The sequence below is a fragment of the Ostrinia nubilalis genome, chromosome 30 (assembly GCF_963855985.1).
Source record: "Ostrinia nubilalis chromosome 30, ilOstNubi1.1, whole genome shotgun sequence".
NCBI classification, from domain to species: domain Eukaryota; kingdom Metazoa; phylum Arthropoda; class Insecta; order Lepidoptera; family Crambidae; genus Ostrinia; species Ostrinia nubilalis.
Genome location: NC_087117.1, coordinates 1,977,482 through 1,990,000, shown reverse-complemented (window position 1 = coordinate 1,990,000; position 12,519 = coordinate 1,977,482). Strand labels below are relative to the sequence as shown.

General features: G+C 47.3%; 2 protein-coding genes across 2 annotated transcripts in view; one reads left to right on the top strand and one right to left on the bottom strand.

Moving 5' to 3' along the window:
- The window catches only part of LOC135086140 (uncharacterized), a 221,352-nt gene that overhangs the window by 134,535 nt on the left and 74,298 nt on the right, over positions 1 to 12,519 (bottom strand). The window lies entirely within an intron of this gene.
- Positions 1 to 12,519, top strand: part of LOC135085898 (serine/threonine-protein kinase 10) — a 74,458-nt gene that overhangs the window by 30,006 nt on the left and 31,933 nt on the right. Inside the window, exons 6-13 of the mRNA XM_063980683.1 lie at positions 4 to 134; positions 1,143 to 1,322; positions 3,660 to 3,803; positions 6,815 to 6,896; positions 7,911 to 8,002; positions 9,331 to 9,564; positions 10,275 to 10,913; positions 11,573 to 11,743. Of these exons, the coding sequence (XP_063836753.1) occupies positions 4 to 134; positions 1,143 to 1,322; positions 3,660 to 3,803; positions 6,815 to 6,896; positions 7,911 to 8,002; positions 9,331 to 9,564; positions 10,275 to 10,913; positions 11,573 to 11,743 (1,673 nt within the window). The remainder of the gene's footprint in view (positions 1 to 3; positions 135 to 1,142; positions 1,323 to 3,659; positions 3,804 to 6,814; positions 6,897 to 7,910; positions 8,003 to 9,330; positions 9,565 to 10,274; positions 10,914 to 11,572; positions 11,744 to 12,519) is intronic.

Sequence of the window (12,519 nt, the reverse complement as noted above, 5' to 3'; positions counted from 1 at the left end):
CAGCGGACTTCGGCGTGTCAGCTAAGAACAAGTCGACGCTACAGAAGCACGATACGTTCATCGGCACGCCTTACTGGATGGCGCCAGAAGTGGTGTTGTGTGAGACCTTTCGTGATCACCCGTATGACTTCAAGGTAAACTGACCATTATTACCTGGGCGTAGAGTTCATTGTTGAAGGAACAACCACATCTATAACGTAGGGTCTTATACTGGAGCCACTTTCGCGCGAGGCTTCAAGGTAAATTGCTCTTTAAAGCGATGACGTAGTGTCTGTTGTGAAGTGACATTGGAGCTAGTATCGTGAATACTTTCTCAAAGAAAACTACGCTCTAAGGCAAGCGTGTAAGAAAGAAAGAAAATATTTTTATTTAGTCCAAACATCCTTAGATAGAGTTTAAAATATAAGACGTTCACAAGTCAACGCCTTATTGGATGGCGCTAGAAGTGGTGCTGTGTTAGACCTTCCGAGACCTTATGACTTCAAGGTAAAGTGATCTTTATGTCGATGATGTAGGGTCCATTCTTGAAGTAGACACTTCCGTGATCACGTAGGAAACTGATCTTAAAGACCTAATCTGCGCTCTAATGTGAGGGCGTAGAGTTTATTATCAAAGAAGCAGAGTTTATTGCACGATATGGTTATGGGCACGCCTTACTGGATGGCACCAGAAGTGGTGCTGTGTGAAACTTTCCGCGATCACCCGTATGACTTCAAGGTAAAGTGATCTTTATGTCGATGAAGTAGGGTCCATTCTTGAAGAAAACACTAGGTAACTGATCTTTAAGGTGAAGATGTAATAAGTGGCAGAGCGAGCTCCATGAATGTATCCTCAGAGTAAATATTTTCAAAGAATCCTAGTGCATTGTTCACCAAGACTAAACAAGTCGACCTAATAAAAGCGTGTTAAAACGGGACGATAGCTGAAAGGCGAAGGTTGGACAGGCCGACTTATGATCACCGATCCGAAGAATGCGGGTTCGATTCCTGCCGTCGCTTGGCTATTGTGGTGAAGTCACTCGTGACACAACCTTATTTGTGTTTGAAAATTACTAATATTGTTTAAAAAATACCTAAAACTAGCGACCATTACACCAAACGGCCGATAAGTCACCAAGTAATCAATATTATTTTACTTCGCAGGTGGACATCTGGTCACTAGGCATCACATTAATCGAGTTCGCGCAAATGGAGCCGCCCAACCACGAAATGACGCCGATGCGAGTGTTACTAAAGATCCAGAAGAGCGAGCCGCCCGCCCTCGACGCGCCCTCGCGCTGGTCGCGCCACTTCAACGACTTCATAGCCAAGGCGCTCGTCAAGGTAACCGCCCTACACTGACCTACGCCGCCCTACACTGTCCTACGCCGCCCTACACTGACCTACACCGCCCTACGTCGAGCTAGAGCGAGCCGCCCGCCCTCGACGCGCCCTCACGCTGGTCGCGCCACTTCAACGACTTCATAGCCAAGGCGCTCGTCAAGGTAACCGCCCTACACTGACATACGTCGCCCTACACTGACCTACGCCGCCCTACACTGACATACGTCGCCCTACACTGACCTACGCCGCCCTACACTGACCTACGCCGCCCTACACTGACCTACGCCGCCCTACACTGACCTACGCCGCCCTACACTGACCTACGCCGCCCTACACTGACCTACGCCGCCCTACACTGTCCTACGCCGCCCTACACTGACCTACGTCGCCCTACACTGACATACACCGCCCTACACTGTCATACGTCGCCCTACACTGACCTACGCCGCCCTACACTGACATACGTCGCCCTACACTGACCTACGTCGCCCTACACTGACCTACGTCGCCCTACACTGACCTACGTCGCCCTTTACTGACCTACGCCGCCCTACACTGACCTACGCCGCCCTACACTGACCTACGCCGCCCTACACCGCCCTACGTCGAGCTAGAGCGAGCCGCCCGCCCTCGACGCGCCCTCGCGCTGGTCGCGCCACTTCAACGACTTCATAGCCAAGGCGCTCGTCAAGGTAACCGCCCTACACTGACATACGTCGCCCTACACTGACCTACGCCGCCCTACACTGACATACGTCGCCCTACACTGACCTACGCCGCCCTACACTGACCTACGCCGCCCTACACTGACCTACGCCGCCCTACACTGACCTACGCCGCCCTACACTGACCTACGCCGCCCTACACTGACCTACGCCGCCCTACACTGACCTACGCCGCCCTACACTGTCCTACGCCGCCCTACACTGACCTACGTCGCCCTACACTGACATACACCGCCCTACACTGTCATACGTCGCCCTACACTGACCTACGCCGCCCTACACTGACATACGTCGCCCTACACTGACCTACGTCGCCCTACACTGACCTACGTCGCCCTACACTGACCTACGTCGCCCTTTACTGACCTACGCCGCCCTACACTGACCTACGCCGCCCTACACTGACCTACGCCGCCCTACACCGCCCTACGTCGAGCTAGAGCGAGCCGCCCGCCCTCGACGCGCCCTCGCGCTGGTCGCGCCACTTCAACGACTTCATAGCCAAGGCGCTCGTCAAGGTAACCGCCCTACACTGACATACGTCGCCCTACACTGACCTACGCCGCCCTACACTGACATACGTCGCCCTACACTGACCTACGCCGCCCTACACTGACCTACGCCGCCCTACACTGACCTACGCCGCCCTACACTGACCTACGCCGCCCTACACTGACCTACGCCGCCCTACACTGACCTACGCCGCCCTACACTGACCTACGCCGCCCTACACTGTCCTACGCCGCCCTACACTGACCTACGTCGCCCTACACTGACATACACCGCCCTACACTGTCATACGTCGCCCTACACTGACCTACGCCGCCCTACACTGACATACGTCGCCCTACACTGACCTACGTCGCCCTACACTGACCTACGTCGCCCTACACTGACCTACGTCGCCCTTTACTGACCTACGCCGCCCTACACTGACCTACGCCGCCCTACACTGACCTACGCCGCCCTACACCGCCCTACGTCGAGCTAGAGCGAGCCGCCCGCCCTCGACGCGCCCTCGCGCTGGTCGCGCCACTTCAACGACTTCATAGCCAAGGCGCTCGTCAAGGTAACCGCCCTACGTCGTAGGACTATAGAATGACTCCCACTGACTCCCACTCTTTCTATGGAAGTCGTAAGAGGCGTCAAGTACGCGAATATCAGGCCTCTCCAACCCGTCTGGCTAGCGTGGTAGTAGGCCAAATCATCCATTTACCAATGATAAATGAGTATGGTCCCATTTACTCTAGTAAACCACCCTTCTGCCAGTTTCAGTCTAGTAAAGTAGAGTGCTGACCTTGCAGTAATCACTACGAATAACACTCGATTTTTGCCATAGTGTAAGGATTTCAATAAACGGGGTTTGGATAACTACAGATTTAGAACCACAGATGAGTGGAGAGGTGATTAGAAATAACGAAATCTGATTGGTTGTTCAAACACATCTTCTTTCTTCTTCGTTTTGGCGGAGACTGGGCCTAAATCACAGTAATTGTTCTTGATTATTCACTTCACCCTAATCGCCCAACATTGCAACTTTCTTCATTGAAGATTACATGACCTGATGATGATGAACCAACATAAATAAATCAACTGTTCCTCTCTTCCCCAGGACCCAGAAAAGCGGCCGACAGCAGTAGAGCTACTTGCGCACCCGTTCGTCTCAGGAGCACTTGACGCGAAGCCGCTGCGAGACTTATTACTCGAGTACCGCGCGGAAGTGGTCGAGGAGGAGCTGCTCGACGACGATTCGGAGGTCGGTGTTGGGATTGTTTTAACGCTTTCACCTAACGCGGTTTTAATGTTTTACTCATAGGAACAGCTGAGAACGGTGGAGCTACTTAAACTCCACTCAGACGGTGCAATAAAATGTGAAAATGAGACAGCCGCCCATCATATTGTTCTCTCTTGCACTAACACTGTGTGACGTCACACTGACGTAGAGATGCAGTTCGTTTTACACGAAGTATTAAAGTTCTTCGATGTCTTATTAATGTTCGACTTGAAGGTCGGTGCTAGGATTGGAGTCGTGTGTGACGTCACAGAAAGAGTTGCGAGACATAATATTGGAGCACCGCGTGGAGTTGCTCAACCTAAGAAGTCTGTGCTGGTGTTAGGATTGTTTTAACGCAGTCACCTAACGCTGTTGGTTCTATGATGGCGTGTTGTTTCTATTTTTGATTAATGTCATATGCAATGCAATAAGTTTTATATTTTCACTCATAATTTTTCATCTTGTTATCATACAAAATTTTATTGTAACATACAAAATCTGCTTTTATTTATATTATCTTAACATATTAATATGTACATATTTATCTAACTAACATATACCACGTGTCCGCTTCCGCACGCTTACTAACTACGGATAGACCAAGTCGAGGAAGGGAAAGGGGCGCCCCAACAAGGAACAGTACCAGAGAATTGGTTAGTATTTAATGGTAACACTTACAGGCGTGAGGTAGTCACAGGTTTAGTAGAAAAAAGAACTGGGATTCTAACTAAAAACATGACAAGTATTATATTAAATAGAAGTCGAAACTTTTAATATGTTGTGAACCAATCAAACGTCTTTAACCATCGATCGGTCGGATATGACCGCGCAATACCGTTACAACTATTTTTTATGCAGAACATGGTAGGTATTTGACCGCAATCACACCTGATCGTACATTTATGATGGCAGGAGAATTTAAGCTATGTAAAAGGCACTGTCCCCTTCTTTTTCGTAGATCTATTCGAAGTCCCATTGACGGGACGACAGAAAATACATTTAACCGTGTACCTATTGACCAATGGAACCTAAGAAAATATTTTGTATTCCAATATTGCTTTACAATGTAATTATTAAATTGTAGAGTTGTGCAGAATTTCCTTATGTAAATAGTAAATACTTATCGTCAGTGAAATTGTAAGTCAAAAATGTGTGTAAGTCAAAAAAGTTATCGTCAGTGAGATTGGTCGAAAAAAATCACGCGATCTTTCTTCATCCAATGGGATCAAAATGTTAAACCCGTCAAAAATGACTTACGCACTTCACTGACGTTATAGTGTTTCAAAGGGAAAGAAGGGACACTGTCATTATGTGAAGACTCGACTCTGCAAGTGTAGTTTAGGTCCCGGGCAGCAAGGACCGGTCGTTATGGAAATCCTTGGGGGAGGCCTTTGTCCAGCAGTGGTCACCTTTGTGTTGCTACGAACGATGATGATGACGACGACCATGAATATTGACTGCAGTGATTTTCGTTAATGTTACGTGTTGATTTACATTGCTTGCGAACCGGACCGGCAGCCGCGAGAGCCTCCGCCTGCGTCGAAGGTATCACACACATATACGGCGCAAGTACACTATGCGGGAAATTGATAGAGACGTATAGTGTAAACACTCACTTCGGTTAGTTTCGTCGTGCGTAGTCCATACTACAGTGTGCGGGCTCGAGCTCTATTTCGGTCCATTTTCCGCAAGGTTTTAGTAGAAAAAAGAACTGGGATTCTAACTAAACACATGACAAATATTATATTAAATAGAAGCCGAAACTTTTAATAAGTTGTGATGATTAACCAATCAAACCTCAATCGGTCGGATATGACAGCACAATAACGGTACAACTATTTTTTATGCATAACAAGGTAGATATTTGAACGCAATGACACCTGATCGTGCATTTATGATGGCAGGAGAATTTATTTCGGTCCATTTTCCGCATTGTGCATTTGCGCCAACACACTAAGGCCGGCAATACACGGACCGCTTGAAGCAGTCAGTGTCGACAGCTTCAAGCTGCGACTGCACTGAACTTCAGAGTTCTATGGACGCATATACACGAACCGCTCGAGCAGTTGCAACTGCTCGAGCGGTTCGTGTATGTTTATCATTGGCTAACTGCTCGAGCTGCCCATGTATGGCGGGCCTAACTAATAATTAACAGTATCGAAAAGACAATAGTCGAACGGTGAAGGTGTCGGATTGGCCGACTCGAGATCCAAGGAACGCTGTTTCGAACTCGCTGCCGTTCAACTATTGTGGTGTACCCACTCGCAACTCAAGCTATCAGCATTGTGCTAAGGGGATTAGTAGTAATATTTATGTATTGTTTTATATCTTGTAAATGGTATTCCACTAAAACCATAAATTGTACAAAAATGCACAGTCCTTTTACTGTATAAAGTTGTAATATCCTTCCATGTCTTGTATATGCTGATGATGACGACAAAAAAGACTTCCCACCTCTCGTTCCCACTGCTGCAACGGGTCTGACGGAGAATGTGCACTTCGCAATATGACCAGTTTGATAAATGCGCACTTTTCAACACAGTAAAGGCTGAAAAGTTAGTTTGTATAATATTAGAATGTTAATGCGCATTTTGCGAAGTGCCCATTGCACGTTAGACCGCTTTCAAATTATGGCGTCAGAAGCGCGACAGCAGCGCGGCAGCGGCGTTTTTATAAAGGCCTATTCAGACCTAAGCGGTATTCGCTACCGTCTGCGGCAGAGAAAACCCAGTGGGTATGCGGTAATAATACTGTTCAGACCTAAGCGGTATGTACCACTACCCACAGCGGCAGCGAATATCGCTCAGGTTTGAATAGGCCTTTATGTGAAGGCATGCATCCGCTGTCATATAGTATGAAATTATCGCCAGAAAGTCTGTCGCGCTGCTAAGTCGCCTAAATGTGAAATGGTTCTTAGACCCGCTGCAACTCCTGTGCAGCCAGGATCTACAGCTTGATGATGATGATGCAATAACTCGTGTGTTTGTATACAGGAACATCGCAGCTCTCAGATGCATATGGAGATGGAAGATGACTCGACGTCTGTCCGGTCCGCGGACACGCCGGACGTCAAGAGTGAGTGTTCTTTCATATTTATTTTAGACATGACACAATTTTTTCAAGTGATACATAACATTTCGTTGTCGGCCGTTTGGTGTAGTGGTTCAGAACGGACTACTATGCCGAGAGGTCCCGGGTTCGATTCCCGGCCGGGCAGAAATTGAAATGATGAATTTTAATTTCTGTGACGGGTCTGGGTGTTACTATGTATAATATGTATGTATTAAAAAAAAAGTATATAAGTAGTATATCCGTTAAGCTAGCACCCATAACACAAGCATATTAATTGCTTACTTTGGGGCTAGATGGCGCTGTGTGAGATTGTCCAAAGATATTTATTTATTTATTTATATTTATTTAAACGAAATTCTTATTGTGTGGTTTTCGAGATCTACATCTACACTAATATTATAAAGAGGAAATATTTGATTGTTTGTTTGTATTAAATAGGAAAGCATTAATGAAAAATGTTGCAAACGCAGGAAAAAAATATTTTAAATGATTTGCGTGCGAAGTTGTTATCGTATGGGGGCTATTCATTTATTACGCAAGACAATTTTGGGGGGAAGGGGGTTGACTATGTCATTTTGTTCTTATAAGGGGGTGGGACGGAGTCTCGGAAGATCACAAAAATGAGCAGTTAAAATTATACTTTGTAAAAGCGTGGGCAACCGCGCGAGAGTCGAGTTTTGTTCGGATACGTATAGGTGAACGATTTCCATTTCCATGGCAAAGGACCCGCGTTACCCGCACTGTGCCTCCCGGGAATTCTCCGCATGTTTATACTAGTCGTCAAACGTACCTATTAATTTTTTCCTTCAGATTCTTACGTAATAAATATTAAACGGTATATTAACATAATAGGGGGGAGGGGGTAAAAAAATAGCGTAAACAGTCTTACGTAATAAATGAATGGCCCCATACTAAGTGTAAAAGAGTTACATTCGGAAGTGTGTGTCTAAAACAATATGTTTGTGACCAATGCTTGTTTAATTTTATGTTCGAACCAAACGAATGTTTTTGTTTCAGTGCCGGAAGCGCCGCCGTCGCCGCCCGCGCCGGCCGCGCCCGCCAAGCGTCCGCGCGACGACGAACCGCAGCCCGCTGACAGGAAAGCGCCCGTGAGTACATGCACAGAATAATAATAAGTACTGCGTACAGAAGTTTTACTTCACGAAGGTATTTAAAAAAATTTATGCTCAATGTCATTAACAAAATGGTGTAATTTAGCCTGTCTCAAGAGTCAAGCACTATTTTGTTGACAAACGTCAGTGATCAGCACTGCGCCGAAGCTATAGGGCTGACTTCGGTAAAATGATGTGACGTGAGGTGCCAAACTGCGGAAAATGGCGGAGGAAATACATGATTTAGCATGAATTATCACGAATAATATTAACTACTTATTTACCTCTCAGTGTCTTGAGGCAACTTGAAAAAGTACATTCTGTGTTTTTATTATTATTTAGGCAGTTAAATACTGCACAGTATTTAGTACACCATTTTCTTTATTTTCTTCCATCATACACAAGAATACGCGTACGTGAGTCAATGTTCGCTCGTATGTGAGGCCTTGTCGAATAGTATCCTGTAGGTGGGCCATCGTGTGTGTTTTGTTTTCGATGTAAACTCGCGGAGATGAACACGCCTGGTACATGTGCTGTTTTAAGGTCATAGCAGACATCAACTCTGAAAGGCCTTTCGCGCGCTGTCAATCGCGAGACTAGGCGTTTGGAGTATGCATGCGAGTTAATAAATGTGCTACAGCCTTTAAATTTTCATGGACACTAACATTGCAGTTATTAATAACGGGATTGCTACCATGTAGGTAGGTACCTTACTAAAGAACCTCTGATATTTAGGCACCGTTGCAAGGGCCATGATTACGGAGTAACTGAGATAGATGTGCTGTATCTACAACACCTCTTATTTTCACATCGAAGCTAGACAAAAGTTGCTAGATGCGATACGAGCAAGGACCTGGTTATCACCAGGACATCGAGTTGTAACAATTGGATTGCATGACCGTACTCTTGAGACTACTGGGCAAACATTTGAGAAGAATTATGGTCTATCAATGAGGGTTTTCGCGTATGAAAGATCCGCTAGATGGCGGGACGTGGATGTGGGGTCTGACTGCTGCGTGATTGGTGGATTTTGACATATCTGTCAATGTCATGTCAAAAATAACCAATCATGCAGCATTTCGACCTCGCGTCTACGTATTGCCATCTGGCGGATTTTTCATACGCGAAAACCCTCATTAGATCAGCCCGAGTCCCGACACAAAGTTTCATTTTTGTGGTATCAAGCTCCAGAAGGTTGATAAACGAAGGGATGGTTTAGTTAGAGAGTCTATACAATTTGTGTATGGAGCATAAGGAGGAACTTTTAAAAATTCTAGTTCCAAACTAGTGGTGAGCTAACATTATAATATGTAATGTATTTCCAGGCACCAAAAAAAGAGAAGGGCCCCGCCCCGCCGCCGCCGTCGGCGACGCCGCCCGCCTCGCCCGCCGCCCGCCCACCTGCCCCCGTCCCTCCTGCCCCCGCCGCCCCTCCTGCCCCCGTCGCAGCCGCCCCCCCAGTCGCAGCCGTCCCCAAGAAGCAGCCGGCGCCCCCGCCTCCACAGCCCGCGCCGCCGGTTCAACCAGCGCTTGTGCAGGGCAAACAGATTGTCGACCAGGTGAGTGGCTCTTATGGTACGTCCAAACTCGGCGAATGAGCTCGCGCGACACGCTGGTCATCCTGCTCACCCCGCTCTTGAGTGAGCAGGATGTCAAGTTTGTCGCGCGAGCCCGTTCGCCAAGTCTGGACGCACCAATAAAGTAACGAGGAGACCCGTAAACGAACTAAAGTCGCTGACAAACTGAAGTGGCAATGGGCAGAGCACATAGTACGCAGAACTGATAAGGCATCAAGGTTCTGGAGTGGAGGCAGCGTACCGGAAAGCGCAGCACCCACCAGATGACCAGGTGGAACGACCTCATAAGAGTGTCAACATGGAAATCATTGGGGGAGAACTGTGCTCAGCAGTGGACGTCCTATGGGTGAAATGATGATGATAATGAAGGAGGCTCTTGGTCTGCATCAAGGATGGTTAGGCCGAAAGTGAAAGAGCTTCAGCCGGAATCCTCAAGCATAGAAGAACTGGCTATCTTACCTCCAACTGCCGGAACACAATGCTACTAACATTTTTGTTATGGTGACGGACTTGGGTAAGATGGTGGTAGCTAACCGCTTGTGCGGGACAAACAGATTGTCATCCAGGTAAGTCACATATAAAATAAGGCCTCAATGTCACACGAATTTCATGACTTTTTCACTCCCTCTCCTTGTCACAGCCCGTCACATTTATGATAAAAAGGTTGATGTTAATAATCTTTATATTTCCAGGTGTGTCGAGAAGCAGAGAAAGCCGTAGAAGACAAAAAGACAGACAAAAAAGATTCAGAAGTAGAAAAAGAGAAAGAGAGACCAAAGCAAGAAATTAGAATAACGCCTGAACCAGTCGCGCCGGAGAAACAGACAGAATTAGACAAAACGGAACCCCACAGGACTGAGAGAGACGACAGAAGAACAGAAGAGAGCAGGAAAGAGAATAGAAGAGAAGAGAGCAGACAAGAAAACAGAAAAGAAGAGAGCAAAGAAGAAATTAGAATCGAAAAGAAGACAGAAGTAACAATTACAGACACAAACGACAAAGGAAAGTTCTCCAGATCGAGTTCAACCGAAGACAGGGTGTTGTCAGAAGTGAATAGGATAGAAAGAAACTCCAGAAGCTCCCTGGAATTAGATAGGACGAATGTAGAAATAATAGGCCGTTTAGAAAACCGTTCCATTTCGACGGATCAAGTGGAAACTGTGAAAGTTAATGCTGCAGTCAATAGAATAGAAAAGAATTCGAGGTCCAGCTCTGTAGAAGCGAAAGAGAGGATCAGTATAGAAGTGGATAGAAGTGAAGTGGAGGATAGGATACACAAATGGGAGAAGAGAAGATCGCCGATGAGTTCGGTTGAGATTAGGCCTGTAACGGTATGTACACTTTTTGTTTCTGTGCTGTGTATAAAGTATTCAATTTTTTTTGTTCAGAGGTCACGAAATAAGTAAATAACCACGAGTTTACTTAGAACATTATTTCTCGATTTTCGATTTATTCACACGGGAGAAGTCTACTCAACGCATATCTCGATAGGTTTTAGGTGTAAGGGAGAGGATTCCAGTGGTAGTGCCGATTGTAATAATAATTAATAGTAGACTAGCGTTAGCTAGTGTATTTGGGCTACAATCACCTGTCTTAGAATCTTACAGAGTTTAAATGTTGTATGTTTAGTCAAGCCCCTGTTTCCCACTGGGAACCCAGGGTCTTCGTCTACTTTAAAAAAAGTACCAGTAACGTGGAAAAGTTCTTTGATTTTGCAATCCTTTTATTCAAAGGATATTTATAACTCCACTAGCGACTTCGTACGCGTGGATCCCGTTTTACCCCCTTTGAAGTTGAATCAAAAATCCCGTCTTAGTGAGCACCTACGTTCTAAAAGGAACCCCCATGCAAAATTGAGACTCCTAGCACTTGTAGTTTCTGAGATTTCGTGATGAGTGAGTGATTCAGTGACCTTTTGCTTTTATAGATATAGACTTCGAATCTGACAAGTTTTACATACTCTTCATTCTATATTCTGTCATATCTCCAGCCGCCGCAGCCCAAGCCGCCCGAGCCGACCGTGGCGGTAGCGGTAGCAGCCACCAACGTGGTGGTGGTGCCGGCGCTGGTGGTGGTGGAGCCCAACTCGCTCGCCGCCGCGCCCGCCGGGCTCGTCACCGTCACCACCACGCACCCGCCGGTACTCACCACCGCTGCCCAGGTCAGTTACTCTATTGTGGACTTTACAGGCACGACGATAGGGAGTAGGATCGCTCGCTGCCGCACCCGCCCGTGTTCACCACCGCTGCCCAGGTTAGTTACTTTACAGGCATGGTCAGTAGTAAAGTCCGGTCGCCGAGCACGTAGAATTTCGTCCAATGACCCCAAGCTACCCATCCATATCGCTCGCGCGTAATTATACTGCTGTCGCGACTGTTCGACGGGCGCCCGCAGTGAGTGTGCGAGCGTCACCACCGCTGCTCGGGTCAGTGCACTCGGTTGTGGACTCTACAGGCGTGTCCATCCACAAGGTGGACCGACGCCCTCATAAAGGTAGCAGGAACACGCTGGATGCAGGCCGGTACCAACCGACCTTGATAGAAATCATTGGGAAGGCCTATGTTCAGCTGTGGACATCCTATGGCTGACATGATGATGAAGATCCGCCGGTGCTCACCACCGCTGTTTAGGTCAGTGCACTCGATTGTGGACTACTGGCACGACGATAGGGAGTAGGATCGCTCGACCCTGCTCTGGTTATGACGATTACTACCACGCACACGCCCGTGCTTACCACCGCTGCTCAGGTCAGTCACTTTATAGGCATGATCAGTAGTAAAGTCCGGTCGCCTAGCACGTAGAATTCCGTCCAATGACCCCAAGCTACCCATCCTTATCGCTCGCGCGTAATTATATTGATGTCGCGACTGTGCGACGCGCGCCCGCAGTGAGTGTGCGAGCGCGACAGCAACATAATTACGTGCGAGCGACAAGGAT